At 37.0% G+C, this 23,563-nt stretch overlaps 2 protein-coding genes across 16 annotated transcripts in view; one reads left to right on the top strand and one right to left on the bottom strand.

The window, feature by feature from the left end:
- Positions 1 to 23,563, top strand: part of RpL22 (Ribosomal protein L22) — a 112,476-nt gene that overhangs the window by 51,652 nt on the left and 37,261 nt on the right. The gene's annotated exons all lie outside the window — the stretch shown is intronic.
- The window catches only part of nSyb (neuronal Synaptobrevin), a 74,798-nt gene that overhangs the window by 18,830 nt on the left and 32,405 nt on the right, over positions 1 to 23,563 (bottom strand). For 14 of the 15 annotated variants that reach the window (XR_011716389.1, XR_011716387.1, XR_011716390.1 and 11 more), the window contains exons 3-5: positions 22,900 to 22,978; positions 7,587 to 7,666; positions 1,568 to 1,619 (exon numbers count right to left, since the gene is read on the bottom strand). Coding sequence is in view for 11 of the 15 variants with exons in the window: in XM_071691094.1 (XP_071547195.1) it covers positions 1,568 to 1,619; positions 7,587 to 7,666; positions 22,900 to 22,978 (211 nt within the window). In the remaining 4 variants the exon portion in view is untranslated. The remainder of the gene's footprint in view (positions 1 to 1,567; positions 1,620 to 7,586; positions 7,667 to 22,899; positions 22,979 to 23,563) is intronic. The other variant, XM_071691099.1, reaches the window with a different exon arrangement.

A 23,563-nucleotide genomic window follows, 5' to 3' on the forward strand; every position in this document is an offset into this window, starting at 1 on the left:
GCTCCCTTAAGATCTTCCTGGAAAACATTATAAAAAGCACTGCCAAAGTATATAAAACAAAATTTTTAAAAATTACTCACAGTTTTTCTGCTTTAGCAAAGTAACATCAGGAACGGGTAACATGCTACAGTTGCTATTTAAAATGCACTTCACGTAAACTTATATCAGTCCTTTTACTATGAATAAAGTTGTACGGTGTATATACAACATGAAACCTAAGGCTATGCTTCTTGGCTTGTGAGTGAGGGCCTGATTCCAGAAACACCAAACTTTGTTACAACACACTGCTCATTAATAACTCAAGTAAGCATTAGTTGCACATGTCTGGGGGTGAAGTCATGTTTTCATGGGAAAATGTTGACAAAAAGCTCAACTTTAAAGTGTCCTGGGTCAAGACTGCTAATTTATTTACTCTTTAGTGTCATTCAAAGCCTTTAATAAAAGATGAAATTGCCAACACTTAAGAGATTAATGACCCAAGATACAGAAATTATTCAAAAATAAATAAATGCACAAGATTAACCCCATCATTGGCATCCTAACTCATGCTATCCCTAACTACTAACAAAACTCCCCCTCATTACCAGCTCAACAGCCAAACCTCTAGATGTAACACCCATATTCCAAAAGCATTACTTCACAATCTTACTTTCTATTACTTACCACACTATAATCTTAAACATTATAAGGGTTATGAAGGTTGCCATGAGATTTCTTCAAAACCGTAGTAATCAAGTGCCATTTTTATTAAAAGACTAAAAAAATTCATGTTTATTTACTGTAGGTACGTGTCTATAATTCCATCTGTAAAGTATTTCAATTCTTTCTAAAACCAAAGATATGAAGGAACTATCATGATCCATAATTAACAGTATTAAAAAGCATACTAATTTTCTCTACATTACTCAATAAAAAACTACAAAACACAATTTCTCTACTAAAACATATATTACACACAATTTTATATATATATATATATATATATATATATATTCCCTACAAAGTTTATCCCATCACCACTTGAATCAGTATCAACTATGAAATGTGGATTACAGTAGATACTATAACAGTAAATAATGAGAAATTGTCCCATTTTGAATTATGCTATAAATTCATATTCTGCAACTTCATCTAAGAGTCATAAAACAAAATATAAGAAACACTTATTAAACAAACTTTTGATGGCTAACCATAATAATCTAAAATTTGCTGTGATGCTCTACATGGGCTGAATTTTCATTATTTCTGAGTGATATCTTGTAATTCCAAAATAAGAACTCAGAAAACAGGATTTATTCCCAATCAATTTATGCTTAATCATTAGATATTATATTTTTATGTATCCATAAAAGTTCCTTTAGATGAAACAATATGTTTCACAATTGGAATGAAAAGCAGTCTGACAACAGCAAAATAACTTGTGATGATATATGCACAAAAATAAAGCTATACAGCAAAAACATTTCCTATTATGGTTAAAGAGTCTTCTAAACCCCTCATCCATCCCATCCCACTCTGCCTCAATACTCATATTGTAGAAATAAAAAAAATCACCAACGTTACTTACCAACAATGATGATGAGGACGATAATACCGATGACACCCATAATGATCATCATCTGTCATTAAAAGCAGTTATCAAAAGCTGACAGAATTACGAGTCATATATACTAAAATCCTATCTCAAATTAATAATACTTTACATCATATGAATGATTCATATGATTACCTCAATATAAAATAAAATCTTGAGATGGCATTTTGCCCAAAAAAGTTCTCAAACACAATCTTTTAAAAAAATATCGAACATAACCAACTACATTATTCAGTAGGGTATTTCAAATGGTCATTCACACATCCCAATCCTTGCAAATGTTCACATACTACTCTGTCACAATTTGTTTTCTTTTCTTTTCATTTTTTAAACCTGAGGCTTGCTCTCTCACTTACTCTTTCTTTTTCATTTTTCATTTCCTTGTATAGTCAGACACCCTTCCATTACGATAAGATCACCTGAAATAATTCTTTATCATTACAGCTACCTGTACTCTTTTTCCATGCATCTACCTAAATTTGCTCATGGTGACAATCCAAATAGTACAGAAAACTACTCATGACAAGGATTTCATTGACAATGTTGAAGCTGGAGAAAAGTTTGGTAAAACTGATCAGTGACAAATAACTTTTGAGGTCGCTTTCCACACTGCATATAATACTGGTCAACATGACAGTTGCAAAAACAAAAAATACCCAATTTTAAACCAGCAAATTTTAATTATCTTTGCTTTGCTCTTAACAGACAAACTGGGGTAATACGATCAATGAAAATGATATGAGCGTATCTTGGAAAAGCTCAAGTAAACCTCAAAGAAGTAGAACATATGTGTAGGTGCCAATGCGTCATTTCTAACACAAAGCCAAGGTGGAATTGATATAAATTAGTGCCTGTTGTCTAAGGAAAAAGCTAGTATGAAACTCTGAGACCAATAACCAACATGACAAATTAATTTATATAAATGTGAATAGAGAAACTAAAGGATTTGTACAGCAAAGTAAATGTCAATATGAACTGATATTGCTGAAAATAGCACATGTAACCCTAAGGAGCTTTATAGTTAAAAGCAAAATATTTTTTACCCATTTAATTGGTCCAGTTATCACAAAAAATAGCAACTTGATTCAAGAAAACTTTTTTTTTTTTTTTTTTTTTTTTTTGCTTTGTCGCTGTCTCCCGCGTTTGCGAGGTAGCGCAAGAAAACAATACAATGGCAAAAATATTTTTTTGCATCAGTACTGATAATCAAAAGGCAACTCAAGTCCCAAATCAAGTTTCACTGACAGCATAGGACAACATTCTGCAACAAACTGACAAAAATGAAAGATACACTATCAGCAATGAATGGAACATAAAAGCTAAAGGTAGTAATAAATGGAACGAAGCACATAAAATGACAGGCCCTAAAGTGTCTGCAAAAAGCCTTGTACACCCCTACATATTTTCAAAGAAAATACATATATATACACACACAGACATATACATATATACACATGTACATAATTCATACTGTCTACCTTTATTTATTCCCATCGCCACCTCGCCACACATGGAATAACATCCCCCTCCCCCCCTCATGTGTGCGACGTAGCGCTAGGAAAAGACAACAAAGGCCCCATTCGTTCACACTCAGTCTCTAGCTGTCATGTAATAATGCCCGAAACCACAGCTCCCTTTCCACATCCAGGCCCCACAGAACTTTCCATGGTTTACCCCAGACGCTTCACATGCCCTGATTCAATCCATTGACAGCACGTCGACCCCGGTATACCACATCGATCCAATTCGATGTGGTATATATATTTATATTTATTTATTTATTTGCTTTGTCGCTGTCTCCCGCGTTTGCGAGGTAGCGCAAGGAAACATGAAAGAAATGGCCCAACCCACCCCCATACACATGTATAAACATACATGTCCACACACACAAATATACATACCTATACATCTCAATGTACACATATATATACACACACAGACACATACATATATACACATGCGCACAATTCACACTGTCTGCCTTTATTCATTCCCATCGCCACCTCGCCACACATGGAATAACATCCCCCTCCCCCCTCATGTGTGCGAGGTAGCACTAGGAAAAGACAACAAAGGCCCCATTCGTTCACACTCAGTCTCTAGCTGTCATGTAATAATGCCCGAAACCACAGCTCCCTTTCCACATCCAGGCCCAACAGAACTTTCCATGGTTTACCCCAGACGCTTCACATGCCCTTGTTCAATCCACTGACAGCACGTTGACCCCAGTATACCACATCGATCCAATTCACTCTATTCCTTGCCCGCCTTTCACCCTCCTGCATGTTCAGGCCCTGATCACTCAAAATCTTTTTCACTCCATCTTTCCACCTCCAATTTGGTCTCCCACTTCTCCTTGTTCCCTCCACCTCCGACACATATATCCTCTTGGTTAATCTTTCCTCACTCATTCTCTCCATGTGCCCAAACCATTTCAAAACACCCTCTTCTGCTCTCTCAACCACGCTCTTTTTATTTCCACACATCTCTCTTACCCTTACGTTACTTACTCGATCAAACCACCTCACACCGCACATTGTCCTCAAACATCTCATTTCCAGCACATCCACCCTCCTGTGCACAACTCTATCCATAGCCCACGCCTCACAACCATACATCATTGTTGGAACCACTATTCCTTCAAACATAGCCATTTTTGCTTTCCGAGATAATGTTCTCGACTTCCACACATTCTTCAAGGCTCCCAGGATTTTCGGCCCCACCCTATGATTCACTTCCACTTCCATGGTTCCATCCGCTGCCAGATCAATTCCCAGATATCTAAAACACTTTACTTCCTCCAGTTTTTCTCCATTCAAACTTACCTCCCAATTGACTTGACCCTCAACCCTACGGTACCTAATAACCTTGCTCTTATTCACATTTACTCTTAACTTTCTTCTTTCACACACTTTACCAAACTCAGTCACCAGCTTCTGCAGTTTTTCACATGAATCAGCCACCAGCACTGTATCATCAGCAAACAACAACTGACACTTCCCAAGCTCTCTCATCCCCAACAGACTTCATACTTGCCCCTCTTTCCAAAACTCTTGCATTCACCTCCCTAACCACCCCATCCATAAACAAATTAAACAACTATGGAGACATCACGCAGCCCTGCCACAAACCAACATTCACAGGGAACAATTCACTTACCTCTCTTCCTACTCGTACACATACCTTACATCCTTGGTAAAAAAAAATTTCACTGCTTCTAGCAACTTACCTCCAACACCATATACTCTTAAAACCTTCCACAAAGCATCTCTATCAACCCTATCATATGCCTTCTCCAGATCCATAAATGCTACATACAAATCCATCTATTTTTCTATGTATTTCTCACATACATTCTTCAAAGCAAGCACCTGACTCACACATCCTCTACCACTTCTGAAACCACACTGCTCTTCCCCAATCTGATGCTCAATCAATATACTCCCACATAATTTCCCAAGAATACTTAAACTTATGCCTCTGTCATTTGAACACTCACCTTTATCCCTTTTGCCTTTGTATGATGGCACTATGCATGCATTCTGCCAATCTTCAGGCACTTCACCATGATCCATATTTACATTGAATATCCTTACCAACCAATCAAAAACACAAGTCACCCCATTTTTTAATAAATTCCCCTGCAATACCATCCAAACCCACCAGCTTGCTGCCTTGCATCTTCTGCAAAACTTTCACTACCTCTCCTCTGTTTACCAAACCACTGTCCCTGACCCTCTCACTTTGCACACCACCCCGACTAAAATACCCTTTATCTGCCATTCAATCATCAAACACATTCAACAAACCTTCAAAATACTCACTCAATCTTCTAACTTCACCACTACTTGTTACTACCTCCCCATTTGCCCTTTGGGTGAAATCATCATATATCTGGTCACTGAGACTACTGTTTCTAACAGTATGAGCACCAGCAACCCAACCTGGTGTACCCCAAGGGAGCCACATTCTTTCTTTACTCTTCCAGGATGCCACTTCATTTTTTGAATTTCTGAGTGCTGTATTTCTTCCACCTGCATTTCAAGATGGTTGGCTCTTACCTTCCTAAAGGGTAGAAAGCTCAAATTCTCAACTGGAAGTAAGGAAACGTGGGTACACATGAGGTTTCTAAGTGCACTGGGTGCCGAGTCAGAACTTCCTGCAACAACTCATCAGTACCTCACCTTATTAAAAAGAATGAAACCTTATGGTCCTAGAATGTTTCAGGAACCCTGCCAATTCCATGTCCAGACATCTGCAGCAGGTAATCAAGGCCAAAGGACAGGTAAAGTAATACAACATAAAGGGAGGCAGACAAGGCTTTTTGTGGACAGAGTAAAAGGACAGATAAAGTAATACAACATAAAGGGAGGCAGACAAGGCTTTTTGTAGACAGAGTAGCAGACAAGGCTTTTTGTAGACAGTAACAAGTTTTATCCAAAGGCAATGAGAGGCAAAAACAAGATAGTTAAGCCCTTAACTGCCTTTTTCAACAAGCTGCAACAGGAAAAGTTCCAAATGAATGTATGTTTAAAAAAATGACACCAGTATTCAAAAAAGGTAACAAGTTACTGCCAAGAAATTATTTTCCAATTAGGCTATGTCTTAAATGTGACAACCTTGCATTTATTTGCATTTATTTTCAACTTTCTCCTTTCACACATAATCCCAAACTTAAACAACAGTTTCCACAGTTTCTCACTCAAATCTACCCCAGTGCCATATAAACAAACAACAACTGATTCACCTTCTAGGTCCCCCATCACCATCAGACTGCATAAATACTCCATTCTTCAAGACCCTTGCATTCACCTTCCTCAGCACCCCATCCAAAAACATAAACATGCCTTACTCTCTTGATAAAAACATTTCACTGCTTCTATAAGCTTACCTACCTTTCACACCATATATCTGTAGCACCTTTCACAAGGTATCTCTGTCAACCCTGTCACATGCCTTCTCCAAATCCATGAACACCACATACAATTCCTTCTGTTTCCCTTAGTATTCCTTACATACATTCTTCAAAGAACACCTGAACCACAAACCCTCTATTTCTCCTGAAACCACATTGTTCTTCTCCAGTATGATGCTCTGACCATGCCATCACCCTCTCCACCTCTACTCTTCCATACAACTTACTATGTGCACTAAATAAACTTATACCTCTGTAATTTGAACACTCTCCTTTGTTCCTCTTGTCTTTATACAATGGCAATATTCATGCATTTTACCATTCCTCAGGTACCTCTCCATGATTTGTGCTTACGTTGAAAATCCGAACCAACCACTCGACAACAAAGTCACTTCTTTCTTAAGAAATTCAAATGCAATACCATCTACTCCAATCGTCTTGCACATTTCATCTTATCCAAATTTTTCACTACCTTTTCTCTTTTCAACATACCATGTGTTATGACCCTCTCATGGTGCATTCCCCCACCCTCCCTCAAACACCCTACCTCTTCCAACCCATCATTAAACACATTTAACAATCCTTCAAAGCACTCAAACCATCTTCTCTTCATTTCATCTCTGCCAATTACCACTTCCCCATTTGCCTCCTCCATATTACAATTTGTTCTCTCATTTTTCTCATTATCAACTTCTTTCCACAACATTATCTTACTCTCCCTGAAGTTTGCTGATAAAGTTAATAATTCAGAATAATAACCCTAAAGTATATTGCTTAAATGACTCTAGTGGAATAATTCAGAAAATTAAAGCTGAAAAATGTGGTCCTGTTTGCAGAAACTCTCAAAGGAACACATTCCCAGAAACTAATCCAACCAAAGGGAGTATTACACGATACACTGTAAGAATCATTACAAGATATCAAAACCAAAAGTGTGAGGGTTATTATCTGAAACAACACATTTGCTTACATTAAAATGAACATCAAAGCCCCCCCTTTTTTTTTTTTACTAATAAGCAGATAGGTTACAGAAAAAATGAAGTTATGAAGCAAAATATGAAATACATTACTTCTTACCTTGAGGTTCTTCCACCACATTTTCCTCTTTAGCTTGCCAGCCTGTTGTTCAAACTGTGAAGCTCCCTGCTGGAGAGCATCTGAAGCATACCAATATATATTATCAATAAAACATGAAGTTTCTATACTTCGTTATAAAAAGTTTAAAGATATAATACAGCAGAATTCCTAGCTATCACCCAGGTGTACTATCATTATATTTACTATACCTGACTAATGTAAATGACTGTAACTTAGTAATTGGCAAGTTAATCATAAAAACCATTTCTTATTTAATCTTCAACAAATGTAATGAATATCAAGCAAGCTTAGCTACTTTTAATCTTATAATAAATAATGTTTTGAGTAAAGCAACTTAATATCTGCAATATGTCAAAAGGCCTTGATGGATTCTGTAACAAAAGAGGCCGGAAGGATTCATGCTACTAAATACTATCTAATCAAGGCAACTGGACCCTGACAAGGAATGTCCAACTACACTAAAAGTATCCAGCACTCCCATGAAACCATCTTCGATGAGAAATACAATTACAGCTCCATGCAGCAAATGAAATGAAACTGAGTAGTTATTTCTGCTACCCACCACCACCACCACATGGGTCATTGGGTTCACAGTCTGAGTACCAGCCACATTTCCAAGGAAAAAAATAGAAGGGGAATCACAAACTGATGTAGAGAGATAGGATATGCATTTGCCCTAAAACCCTCCTCTATGATTAAAAAACTCTTCTCTCCATTCAAAACTTACTCTGCACTGAATAAAACTGAACACATATGATTATCAAAATGAAAGACATCTGTATAAACAGAGACGTAGATAGAAGCTTCCATATAGCAAGGATACATCCATGCCTCTCTATTTACAAAAAAACAAGATAGTAGTTAGAACAAGAAAACAAACTGAACTTCTTTCCAACTCCAACTGACTGATCACAAACAACATGCCCATGAAAAGTAGCAAATTACTATTCTAAAATGACAACAAATGATATTTCATTTTGAAGTACATGAAAAGCTGTTCTTAATTAACATGAACATCACCAAACCAACATTTTCATGAAATTCTGCTGACCACTTATCAAACTTGAAAATAGACAATGCCAGTCGACTTTATCAGATTTATTAAGGTTACAACTGAGGTAGTGAGCATTCCTAATATGTAGGACAGTTATAAGTCACAAAAGGAAGTGTCTGAAAGCGGCAGACACAAACCTAAGCACGTGATACAGTATATTACCTCCATCAAACTGATCAGAAATAACTGCTTTAAACTAAACTGATGAGTATTTGTCACAGTGATCCCGAATGCTACATGACAAATGTTGCTCATGCTTCTGCCATCAATAGCAAAAAGCAATAAACTTAAGAGCTACAAGATAAACACTTACAAATCTCAAATTTCTATTGGTTCGAGGAGGAATTTAGTACCTTAACTTCTAAACAAGTATGAAAACATCTAGCTTTAATCACAGGACCGCAGTTAACAACCTTCATAAAAAGCTTTAAGTAAACAAAAGATGAATTATTTGGAATCAGTATATATATATACCCACTTAACTTGCCAGCTAACAGAGCAAATAAATAGATCAAATTAGGGTAACACTGTCTTTTTCTTAAAGGACACTGCGAAGAGTACATAAAGTATATAATTTCTAAGTTATTACAAATCTTCACATCCTCAAAGTAATCATCAGCAATACCAAAATCAACATTAACAAATCTCAAGAATGGGTCCCAAGTGCAACATAAGTGTAGGAATAGTTACACTACTGATCCCAGGATAACAAAAGCCCTCTCAAGAAATCCAAGGATAGCAAAATCCCTATTAAGAAAAATCTGATGAAAACCCTTTTGGAAAAATCTTGAGAGAATATAATTACCAAATAATAATTGGGGGTACTTGCAGTATTACCAGTATACCTGTGCACCAGTATTTTTAACCGCTGTGAAGGCTACAAAGATAGTGTGTGTTTTAGTGAGATCTTAGAACTACCTTTAACACCTGGAGGAGTCAAGTGATATTTCGTTTGGTGGTAATAGCCTGATGCTGGTGGCCTTAATGATTCTGAAAGTTGAAAGGCCTAACGCCCAATCAACCAACCAATTCACCTTCATGGTTCATGGTATGTCCTGTGGTACCTTTGTGCTGTTATGGTACGTCCCTGCAGTATTAATAGCCAAAAACAAAAATCCTAATTAAGTGATAATTTATCAATTTCATGAACATAAATACATATCTAACTGCAATTACATTAAGAGTAAATATCATGTCAAATCTTGAAAAATTCCATAAACAAATCTTTGAAGAAAGTGTAATTTTCAAAACTTCCAGCAGCACGTGATCACAACTTGACTACCACTAGTCTAGAATATGGCTGCTGAGGCAACTATTAATGTATTATGGAGAACGTAGTATAATATGGTATATACTATGATATTTTGAGTGGACTGAAGTTTGGATCTTCAGGGAAATGCAAAATGTTAAAAGTTGAGATTTGTTGCAAAAGGGTTAACAAATATGTTATTATCATTACATTATCATTATACTTTGTCGCTGTCTCCCCCATTAGCAAGGTAATGCAAGTAAACTGACGAAAGAATGGCCCAACCTACCCATGTGTATGTGGGTGGGTTGGAACATTCTTTCGTCTGTTTCCTTGCACTACCTCGCTAATGCAGGAGACAGCAACAAAGTATAATAATAATAATACTATTATATTTGTTAACCCTCTTGCAACAAATCTCAACTTTTAACATTTTGCATTTCACTGAATGTCCAAACTTCAGTCCACTCAAAATTCTTAACTTAGCATCTTTAAGACAGCATCAACGTCAATGGCATGGGACAAAGTTGCCAGAGACCATAGTGCTCACTTATATGAAGGAGAATCAAGGTTTTAAAAACTTAAATTACCCGCTAGATGTCAGGAGAAGGAGTAAGATTTCACACTGCTGCAGCAGCAGAGTAAACTCCAGAAGAGTTTGCATAGTAATTCATTTAAAAATCTAACAATTTCAGCCAAAGAACATACTCATATAAACTAATGTGTTACCAAAACACTTTAAAAGTGCTAAAACGAACAATATTTACTAATGTACTAAACAAGAAAACTGCAATAGCACAATCATATATCCAGCTGCAGATAACCAGAGACATTTAGGGTTCAACACCTTTGTAATCAGGGAGTACTTTATTCCCCACAAGTAAAAATCATCTTTCTACATTCTATTTGGGATTTTTCCATTAGGAGTGAAAGTTCAAAAATAGTGGTATGCCATGAAAATTTTTCCAAGGTACACAACTCTGTTAATTACATTAAGAAAAATGAGGATATCTCATCAGTAATGTTCTACAAAACCACAAAGGATGGATGATGACAGTTACTGAAATATAACTCCAGTCACTGATATTCATCTAGTGTGACAAACAGTTGGTGATAACACCCAAAACTATTCTGAAAATGTTACCTCAAACAGTTGAAATGATTCGGTGACTTAATATCACACTCCTTAAAATACGCAGACACCAATAAGCTATCTCTACTAAGCATACCAATAAGACTGCACATGTTTGGCAACTAGCAGTTGAGCCAAAAGGTAACAAATCAATAACCTGGATGGAAGTGAGGCTAACCTCACCTAAAATGTCTTCAGGATGTGCATCTGGCCTTGGTAACAATAAACAACCACAAAATTTAACTTAACTCAAGGAACACTCCCTTTAACTGATCCTTACACATTTTACTGATCCTTAAACAGAGATATTAAAATGGTATTACTCCCATATGGTAAATGGTTACCCATGGGAAAAAGAGTGGCCTAATAACTTTTAAACTTAACACAATTACAATAAACAGTGTTTTCTCTCTATTCATTACCCTGTGGTACAAAAATCCAATAGGAAAACTACATACTTCACTCTGCCTGATTATTCAACTTTCACAAAGGTAGCTATGGCAAACAACTGAAGGCAGTATAAAACTCACTTCTGAGAATGAATAAGGAGAAAATACCTAACAATCAAAGTAAAAAGCTTTCCTTGATGCTGACCCCGTTCAAATGAATTACATGAAAAGTCATGGTAAAATAGTATAATGTGGCTGCTGTTCTCCTGGTTTCTCTAAACCATTAAAACAACTAAACTTTCCTATTTGCAGATTATGATAAACATTACAATGTAAACCATCTATTAATCCATTGGAAATACAGTATACCCCTTACTTGCAGGCAAATTAATAATCCTAATTTTGCGATTCACAATATACAGAAACTTTAAATCTTCATAACGACCATAGTAAATCATAAGGACATGTCTTTTCTGGTAACTGGCTGCCTTTCAACCATGAACTCCAATAACCCTTAGGGTGGGGCAAAGACACCATTACTAACTACACTTCCTTTAGTGGCTGCGATTCAGTAAGACATAAGCAACAGCTGAAAGTAGGGAGTGCTTCATATTTTCACAAAAACTGGAAAACAATTTGCCCTTCAAGTCCTGCTATATACAAAGGCAGTAACCACAATAACATTCTCATGATCACTAAGCATAAAGAATAATAAATTAAGTAAAATACTAAGAAAAGTAACATGTATATATCTAACATTTAAATATGAATGTCATTGTAACATTTCATAAGCAGGTTTATATGTTGCTTTTATAAATATACATCCAGTTATAAGTGTTTGTGTGTTCGCATAAATTTATATGTATATATATATATATATATATATATATATATATATATATATATATATATATATATATAGCAGGTCACAGTGGTGTGCGGGATCTAGTATCTGCTGATAACAACAAGGAAAATGAAACAGGATAAGTCCCAAGTGCACTTTCGAGTAATGATTACGTCGTCACGGTAGATAAAAGAATGAGATAGAAGATTTAGAACAGTCAGTTTATATACAAAGAAGAGATGGAGCTAAGACACCGTTGGTACACAAGTGTTTCCAGTTAGTGGTTCGTGTCTGGCTCTGTGCCTCTCAGGATCATTACACAAAAGTGCACTTGGGGCTTACTGTGTTTCATTTTCCTCATTAGAGGAAGTGAAGTGTTTCAGATATCTGGGAGTGGACTTAGCAGTGAATGGAACCATGGAAGCAGAAGTGAGTCACAGGGTGGGGGAAGGGGGGGGCCAAGTTTCTAAGAGTGATAAAGGATTGGGGGAAGGGGGGGGCCAAGTTTCTAAGAGTGATAAAGGATGTGTGGAAGGAGAGATTGTTATCTCAGAAAGCAAAAATGCAAAAATGGGTGTGTTTGAAGGAATAGTAGTTACAAAAATGTTAAACGGTTGCGAGACATGGGCTACAGATAGGGTTGTACGGAGGAGGGTTGATGTGTTGAAAATGAAATGCTTGTGGACAATATGTGGTGTTAGGTAGTTTGATTGAGTAAGTAATGAAAGGGTAAGAGGGATGTGTGGAAATAAAAAGAGCAGTTGAGAGAGCACAATGTGTGTTGAAATGGTTTGGACATATGGAGAGAATGAGTGAGGAAAGATTGACAAAGAGGATACATGTGTCGAAGGTGGAGGGAACAAGGAAAAAGCAGGAGACCAAATTGGAGGTGGAAGGATGGAGTGAAAAAGATTTTGAGCGATAGGAGCCTGAACATGCAGGAGGGTGAAAGGCATGCAAGGAACAAGAGTGAACTGAAACGATGTGGTATACCAGGGTCGACATGATAGAGGAAAGCAAAGAAAGAGTTGATGAAGATTGTAGAAGTGAAAAGTTTCTGGATAATGAATACTACACTGAAAGGAGATGAAAAAAGAAAGAGGTGGATGTATGAGTGGAAATGTTGATGTGAGAAGTAAGGAAGGGGAACTGCTGAATCAAAAGGAGGAAGTGAAAGAAAGATGGAAAGAATATTTTGAAGAACTGATGAATGTGAGAGAAGGAGAGGAAGCAGTTGTTACATGCATGGGTATGGTATGGAGGAGGGAAGGAAGAGGATACAAGTCTAGGGGCCTAAAGCAAAGAGGGAGGTAAGAAGGGCAATAATGAGGCTGAAGGTAAGAAAGGCACCTGGAGTGGATGGGATTTCGACTGAAATACTGAACTATGGAGAAGAAAGTGTGACAGGATGCATCTTATATGTAATTATGCATGGAAACAAGGTGGTGCCTCAGGATTGGGTGAAAGCTATTACTGTTCCTTTATTCAAAGCAAATGTAGGGGAATATCTGTAAAGTACACCAGGAAAAGTGTATGTAAGAATATCAACTGACAGGGATGGAAGAGACTGAATGCAGAATAAGTGAAGAGCAAAGGGGTTTTAGGAAAGGTAGAGGATGTGTGGATCGGATTTTTGTAGTAAAGATGACCATGGAAAAATATTTAGTGAAAGGTAAGAAGTTGTATGCAGCTTTTATGGATGTGGAGAAGCATATGACTGAATCAAGTGGAATGCTTTGCAGGATGTATTAAGGATATAAGGTAGGGATATAAGGTATAGAAGAAAATCTGTTGGATGGTGTAATAGCCTTCTATAGAGGAGCAAAGGCATGTGTAAGAGTGGATGGAGAGCTGAGTGAAAGTTCTGGGATACATGTAGGTGAGAGGCAGGGCTATGAGATGTCACCATGGCTTTTTAATAAACATATATATATGGATGGAGTGATGGGAGATGAAAGCAAAACTAGGGAAAAGGGGGGAAGAGATGGAATGTGCCAGTGAGATATGGTGGCTAGTGGCAAGCCTGTTTGTGGATGATACTGTATTGTTGCAGAGAGTGAAGAGGAGTTGCAGAAGGTTCCAAGTTGTTTTATGAAGTGTGTAGGTGGAGGAAATGGAAGGTAAATGCAAATAAAAAAGTAACTGTTTGAAAAGAAGCACAGTGAAAGTATATATTTTGTAAAACCATATAGAGTGAAAGAAGAAAGTGTACTAAACTGTGCTGTTGTATGTGGCAATTACGGGTCAGAAGAAAGCATGTCAAAGGACTGATAGAGACACCTTGTGAAAGGTCTTAAGAATATATGGTGTGGGAGGAAAGCTGTTCAAAGCAGAGAGAAGTTTTTATCAAGAGTGTATGGCATGTGTGCTCTTTTGTGTGACGATAAGTTGGGGAACAGTGCTGTCAAATGCTTTGTTGCCATTAGTACAGTGCAAAAGGGGTTGTGACTGGTTGAAGCCAAGTCCATTTGTATGATGGTAGTGGGGTGACAAGGTTTAAAATCATGCTGTGTGGCTAAGAAAAAGGAAGAATGCATGACTCTGCTGAGGCAGAACTTTGATACAGGGAAACGAGGGGGAGTTAGGAGGTTTGCAAAGTTTTCAAACCAGTACTATGTTGACAAATTTTCTGATGTTTGGGATGGAGTTGTGTAACCAATTGTTGATGATATTTGAATGCTCTCGATTGTAGTGCAGCCTAGAAGCTACACAAACCCACCCCCCAATAATAAAGGTCCTAACTATTGTGTGCTTTGTGTAAGAGGTTAAGCATACATTCATTATGCAATTATAGAAAAGTGCCTCTTCTGACTATTAGGTATTACTTAAAAAGTAGGGTCCTAGGCAAAAAATCATGCAGGGGAGAATATATAAGAAAAAAGCTACAACTAATGCCAAAGTGACTCTCCTATTTCAGCAGATAGTCATAATGAGCAGGTCTGTGTCTGGGGAGTGGACAGCCATGTCCAGCTCCCTACAACTTGACAAAACCTTGTTTCAACATAAACATCTAAAGACTAATTTAACAAACGAGCAACTCTGTCAACATGCAACTTTGTCAATCCACTTCTAAGCAACCTGTCAGGATGCCATTCCCTATCAAAAGGCTACAAAATTCATCTTAAGGAATAACTCCAATATTTTTCTGAATGCTTGAAATCATAAACTTACATAATTTGTATCTTTTAAAGGAAAATAAGTATGGAAGTACCATGTAATAATAAAAAGAAAAAAAAAAATCTTGACTTTCTACTATCCATTTTGTAGAGGTAAGAGAGGGATAACTATTTAAATATGCTACTTAACTCTCCATATGATGTTTTCATTCCAAACATAAGACAACACCTAGCACAAGTTTCTAACATTACCTCCTCAAAATCAAAAACATATTGCCTAATTCACAATAAAACCCGCAAAAATTTTCTATAGTTAGCAATTATCAATTTAACAAATATCCATGTACAACAAAAATAGGCTAACTGTTACAACTTAAAACAGCTTTATCTTGGCTTTTGTTTTCCACGGCACATGTTACTTTCCAGCACAAATGTGAGCAAAATTGCAGCAAAAATTTCATTTAAAATTTTTGTTACTGGAGTGCTTCCCTAAGATGATGTTAGCCATGCTGTGGGGATGTGTAAGACAATGTAAACAATCCCTAATTCATAAACACTAAGAGATGAAAAGACAAGACATTAGGTACTGCAGAGCCTTAAGTACCACACCATACAAGTCATACAAGCAGGTATACAATGATAAGTGTAACAATCAATGTTCTTGATCAGAAAGGCCCGCTTCAGTAAAGCCAATCGATTTGTAAATACTGTTATCAATGATAGTTCAGATATGACGTATCCATAATTTTCCAAAATGAAGACTAATTAGCACTTGGGTGATTTCTTTAAGATTATTTACATACTGCTTCCTGGTTGTCCATTATTTTGAAGTCACACACCTATAATTCATGACCACTACAGGTTTTAAAAGTCCATATAAACATAGCACCATTTCAGAGTATGTAATCAATCCTCCTAGCAGTGACCAAATCTTTGATAAACAGTAAATAAAACTAGGATTATCAGGTGAGGGCCACAAACACAACTGTTAATAACTAATCAACTCCCTCAGGTTGGTACAATACATGGCTACAGCACTTGACCCATTAAAATAAACACTCATACAATTCAAAGCCGTTCAGTGATGCAGTGACAAAATGCTCAAGTCGTGAATACGTGTGCAAGTCATTGAAGGACTTGTGAATGTAAATAATAGGCTTGAATTGAACCTGAAAGGAAATCCTGCTGAAGGTTAGCTAATCCTCCTTTTATGGATACTATAAAATACTGTAAATCACACCTAAATTATAGTTTCACTGGACTACCACGGACTAGATTACACATTGGTAGGCAGAGCAGCATCACGACTCAAAGGCAATACCGTAACTTGCAACTCCCATAAACACCTCATAATGAACATTATGATGTCATAAATTCCAAAGCAGAATTAAGATATTACACTAGATCCCTATGCCCATGAGGTAATGTAATGAACAATATGGTACCTTTGCCTAACAGTACAGATGCTCTAGATGCTCTGCTATAAAGAAATGTTATTCTGTTATACTGTGATATACTTTTCAATCTACAACACTTGTCTCTAAGTTACACACATCATGATTTAATACTACATATCCAATTTTGGAAATGCCAAATTACTTACACCATGACAAGAATTATTTTTTTCTAATGCTTTGCAGTTATAAAACAATGTTGTATATAAAATGCATTCAATGTTAGTCTAAAAATGTTTGTGATATAAATAACCCCCTCCCAAAACTAATACAGCAATCTTCAATCTTATATATCATCCTTGTTGCTGTCGCTGCTGGCTTCAGTTACCACCTCTAACAATACCAGACTTGTTAAGAAAGAAAGAAAGAAATCCTGTGGAGCAGGGTAGTGCCAGGAATGGATGTAGGCAAGCAAGTATGAATATGTACATGTGTATATATGTATATGTCTGTGTATGTGTATATATATGTATGTATATGTGCATGAATGGGCATTTATGCCTACATACGTGCATATGAGTGGATGGGCCATTCTTCATCTGTTTCCTGGTGCTACCTTGCTGATGCAGGAAATGGCAATTAAGTATAATAATTTATATTTTTTGATTCATTTATCATACATAGTCGCTGTTTCCTGCATGAGCGAGGTAGCACCAGGAAACAGACAAAGAACGGCCCATCCACTCATATACACATATATATATATACATAAATGCTCATATATGCACATATAAATACACAGACATATACATATATACACATGTACATATTCATACTTGCTTGCCTTGATCCATTCTGGTGCTACCCCGTCCCACAGGAAACAGCAACACTACCCCCTGCTTCAGTGAGGTAGTGCCAGGAAAACAGACAAAAAAGGCCACATTAGTTCACACTCAGTCTCTTGCTGTCATATGTAATGCACCGAAACCACAGCTCCCTATCCACATCCAGACCCCACAGACCTTTCAATGGTTTACCCAAGACATTTCACAAGCCCTGGTTCAATCCAGTGACAGCACGTCGGCCCTGGTATACCACAACATTCCAATTCACTATTCCTTGTACGCCTCTCTCCCTCCTGCATGCTCAGGCCACGATTGCTCAAAATCATTTTCACTCCATCATTCAACCCCCAATTTGGTCTCCCATTTCTCCTTGTTCCCTCCACCTCTGACACATATATCCTCTTTGTCAATCTTTCCTCACTCATTCTCTCCATATGTCCAATCCATTTTAACACAATCTCTTCTGCTATCTCAACCACAGTCTTTTTATTTCCACACATCTCTCTTACCCTTTCATTACTTAATCAAACCACCTCACACCACACATTGTCCTCAAACATTTCATTTCCAACACATCCACCCTCCTCCACACCACCCTATCTATAGCCCATGCCTTGCAACCATATAATATTGTTGAAACTACTATTCTCCTTTAAACATACCCATTTTTGCTCTCAGAGATAACGTTCTCTCCTTCCACACATTCTTCATCGCTCCCAAAACCTTTGCCTCCTCTCCCACTCTGTGACTCACTTCCACGTTCATGGTTCACTCACTGCAAAGTCCACTCCCAGATATCTAAAATACTTCACTTCCTCCAATATTTCTCCATTTAAACTTGCATCCCAATCAAAAGGCATCTCTACCTTACTGAACCTACCTTCCTCTCAACTTTCTCCTTTCACACACTTTTCCAAACTCACTACCTTCCTCTCAACTTTCTCCTTTCACACACTTTTCCAAACTCACTTACCAACTTCTGCAGAATCTACCTCGAATCAGCCATCGGAGCTGTATCATCAGCTAACAACAACCGACTCACTTCCCAGGCCCTCTCATCCCCGACAGACTGCATACTCGCCCCTCTCTCCAAAACTCTTGCATTTACCTCCCTAACCATCCCATCCACACACAAATTAAATAACCACGGGGACATCACCCATCCCTGCCGCAGACCAACCTTCACTGAGAACCAATCATTATCCTCTCTTCCAATTCGTACATATGCCTTATATCCTTGGTAAAAACTTTACACTGCTTCAAGTAGCTTAACTGCCACACCATATACTCTTCAAAGACCTTCCACTAGGATCTAAATCAACCCTATCATATGCCTTCAACAGATCCATAAATACAACATACAAATCCATCTGTTTTTCCAAGTACTTCATACTTGCATGTTATCAAGGTACCACCAGGAAACAGAAATGGAAAGGTACACACTCTCATACACATATGTATATATACATACACACACACACACACGTACATATACATGTATGTACTCATACATAGACATATTTCTTTTTAATTATTATACTTTGTAGCTGTCTCCCGCGTTAGTGAGGTAACGCAAGGAAACAGACGAAAGAATGGCCCAACCCGCCCACATACACATGTATATACATACATGTCCACACATGCACATATACATACCTATACATTTCAACATATACATATATATACATACACAAACATATACATGTATACACATTTACATAATTCATACTTGCTGCCTTTATTCATTCCCATTGCCACCCAGCTACACATAAAATGACAACCCCTTCCCCCCACACACGCACGAGGTAACACCAGGAAAAGACAACAAAGATCACATTCGTTCACACTCAGTCTCTAGCTGTCATGTATAATGCACCAAAACCACAGCTCCCTTTCCACATCCAGGACCCACAAAACTTTCCATGGTTTACCCCAGATGCTTCACATGCCCTGGTTCAATCCATTGACAGCACATCGACCCCGGTATATCACATCGTTCCAATTCACTCTATTCCTTGCACGCCTTTCACCCTCCTGCATGTTCAGGCCCCAATCGCTCAAAATCTTTTTCACTCCATCCTTCCACCTCCAATTTGGTCTCCCACTTCTCCTCGTTCCCTCCACATCTGACACATATATCCTCTTTGTCAATCTTTCCTCACTCACTCTCTCCATGTGACCAAACCATTTCAATGCACCCTCTTCTGCTCTCTCAACCACACTCTTTCTATTACCACACATCTCTCTTACACTTTCATTTCTTACTCAATCAAACCACCTCACACCACATACTGTCCTCAAACATCTCATTTCCAACACATGCACCCTCCTCCGCACAACCCCATCTATAGCCCACGCCTCACAACCATATAACATTGTTGGAAACACTTTTCCTTTTAGTTATCTTAAATACAGCACACTAGAGCATGGGATGCAGAAAGAATATCTCTGTCAAGAGTCTATTCTTATCACTGCAAATAAAACACTGTATAATAGCTTTTCTCAAAACCATGCGTCTGCACCATCTTCCTGAGGGAGTAATTGGAATTTTTTATCACATGTAGTCCAGGCAAAGATTTGAAGTCTGTAGTCTACTGATACGATATGTAAATCATGTAACGTTTGATCAGTTTAAATTCTTCATAGAACATATGATTGTTTTTGCAAAGTCCCAATTATTCATTCCTGTTAATCTTCACACTACAATGCTTATGTTTCCTTAATAGTTTAGCACTCACATGCATCTGATTAATGCTGTAATAAATTTCAGTGGAAAATAGCAAATCTCAAATGCTCCATTAATGGCATATTTCATTATAATTATGGTACTTAAAGCTCTGAGAACATTTAAAGTGTGCCATACCATTCACCTAAGAACCATTGTGTCCTGTTCCGATTCAAAGACTAAGCTGAATAAACGGTGCAGAGTACTGCCTACTAGCAGTCTAGAGTATTACAAGATCTGAAGTAATTTTCAACAAAATAACCTCAAACTCGTGGCACAGAGAGAGGCAACATATGCTGAAAAACCCAGAGCCATGCAATACCTTATGTTTAATATAAAGGATGTATGTGTACTTTTGCAAATAAAAAAAATAACTAGTGTCTGTAGGAATGATGCATCCCCTACATATACCTGCACGATCGTCAAGCTCGGAGAGTTTCTGGTCTCTCTCGAGCACCTTCTCCACGTTGGTTCTCATCATGTCCACAACCTAAACTTGGCAAGATGGCACAGTGTTCATAAGGGAAAGACATATACACTAACCAAAGCAAAACTTATCACAGGATAGATAAACTGTAGCTTAAATACATATACAGCTGAACTGTGCATACATATGTACTCCTGTTTCTCAATGGTATGGTTCAGTATCATATATTGTTGTAAATAAACATAAAAGTCTGGGAAGAAGTGTGAGAATAACATACAAGGTGATAAAATGCATGGCAAGAAACACCATCAGGTCAACTGTTAAAGCATCCGACAGCAGCAAGAAAAGAATATGCACATTAGAAAAACTAAAATACACAGATGAAGAAAAGACTGGAGTTATGTTAAACTACAGTACTACAAACTGGAACACTGTCAAATGCAACTCTGGATCTTCAATTATATTAATAATATCAACTTCGACTAACCAGGCAAAAACATTTGCCTACTGTCATCACAAACAGATTCAACACTCCAAAATTACATCTGACAACTTAGGAAGTAAAATGACTAATTCTACAGAATGGTTCTGTTTAAAAAGCTGCAGAATCATCTAAATAATACTTTTATAGATATGATGACCAGCTGAGCAAAGAAACTTTCCAAAATAAAAGAGTCAGTTCCTGACCTTGCAGTGTATAATAAGAGAGTCTATTTATTACAAGTTTTCAGCTTTTTTGGACAACCCTTTGGTACATATAAAATCCACCATTTATTTCTCTGTGAACTGTGCATCTGAATCACCAAAAAAAGTTACTTCAAACTTCCAAATTTTTAATCTTCATCCTACAGCAAAGACAAAAATTAAGAAACTCAATACGATACTTCATTATTAACCAATCAGTTAAGAGATGAAACACTTCAAGCTAGCAATTTGAAGAAAGCTGTACATTAATCCAGCATAAATATGATGCTACAAGATCTTTCAATGGCATTTTTTATTCCTTTAATGCTAATGTGAATAAAAAAGCATATTCTGTCAATTTTAGGTTCATATAGTGTGTTCTACATTATCTACCATTCTAAAATTAATTCACTTGAACCAGAATTCCATTCAATAACAGTAAGAGCACAATAACAGAGAAGTGTGGTTATCAAAAAGTAGATTTGCTGTCATTTCCTGAATAGTTTTCTTTGAGGTCTAATAGATGAGAAAATGGGCAACCATCAGACTGAATAAAAAATCAGTTGCAATTCAAATGACGTAGCATTATGTATCATCATATACTTGAAATATGAAACTTATTTATATTATGCTATCATATACAAGCTTCTGTAATATTCCTAAATTTCATGATCGCTCTCAATTTCGTGGTAAAGACCATGCTTACAATATAGTATGCAACTTTATATAACGCTCCAAAAACATACAAAACTAAAATTGACATCTTCAGCAAACACCATATACAATTAACTTTTGATACAAAAATCATGACAAGTGCAACGAATACAGAAAACCTGTCAACATAAAAGCTTAACCAAGTTTCTGAAGGGCATTCAATAATAATACTTAATCATTTCATATCCTATCCAGTGTACATAAATGAAAAGTGAGTTTAGCACAGCTTATCTGGTGTATACCTTTTCCACATGGGGCTAAGTGCTTTAGCTGCCATCTATGTGTAACAGTTATAAAGGACAGGTTGGAGGATGATGGTGAGGCTATATCAGTCAAAATGTTCCCAATTCATTGCCTAAGGTCTGCAACACGAGTGTCCAGCTTAATGCAATTAATGACATAATCAATATCAAACCTGCCTGACTCAATCTTTGAATACATTCCCCTGGTGGCAAATGCAGAGCTTTGCATGTCACTATGGTGTCTAATACGAGATATAAAAAAAGAAAACAAAAAAAGGACCATTCTGAGAGAAAGCATCTCTGATTCAGCTTAAGTGTAAGATAGTCTAAATATTCATTACAAATTAGTAACCCCAATATTTCAGTCAATCTGCAGCTCATAAACATAACCAAACAGTGTAATTTATTCTGAAAGACAGGGAACAAACATTTGGGCAAATTGAGTCGAGATGTAAACAATGCCTGGATTATGGGTACCTGCACGGTCATCCAGCTCTGAAAGTTTCTGATCCCTTTCCAGGACCTTTTCCACGTTTGTCCGCATGATGTCGACAACCTAGGGTTCACAAAAATCCACCACACATGATAACAATGAGATTGGGAAGAGGAAGAAAGAAGAGGCTAAATCAATCATAAAAAAATTACATATACACCTTGAATGACAACACAAAATAATAATGGGACACCTGCTAACATGAAATTAATACATAAACCCCATAAGCCAAACTCAAATGCAGAAATTCAGAGTTAACTGACAAAAACCCACGACAGGACAGAGATTAGTTACATTCAACTCAAAATGCCAGGTTCAAAATCCAAGCAATATAGTTTATAGTATATAGTCACCTGGAAAGCTGAACAAGAATGGTTAGTTCCATATAGCAGACTAAGAAATACAATAAGTACATGGTCAAAATCAGCTTAAAACATTGATTTTAAGTATCTCAAGTAAACTAAAAACTGCATCTCTTGTTCTGCTTAATACATTAAAATTATTCATCAAATTTGATACTTGGTTTTGCAAGAAGCAGCAGACTAAATGATGAAAACTCATCTTTACAACTATGCTTTAAAGTTTGACCCCAATTATCCACATATGCTAAAGAATGTACATTACTGTACCCAAATTTGCTGTTCTATA

Source organism: Panulirus ornatus, chromosome 50, assembly GCF_036320965.1.
Source record: "Panulirus ornatus isolate Po-2019 chromosome 50, ASM3632096v1, whole genome shotgun sequence".
NCBI classification, from domain to species: Eukaryota; Metazoa; Arthropoda; class Malacostraca; order Decapoda; family Palinuridae; genus Panulirus; species Panulirus ornatus.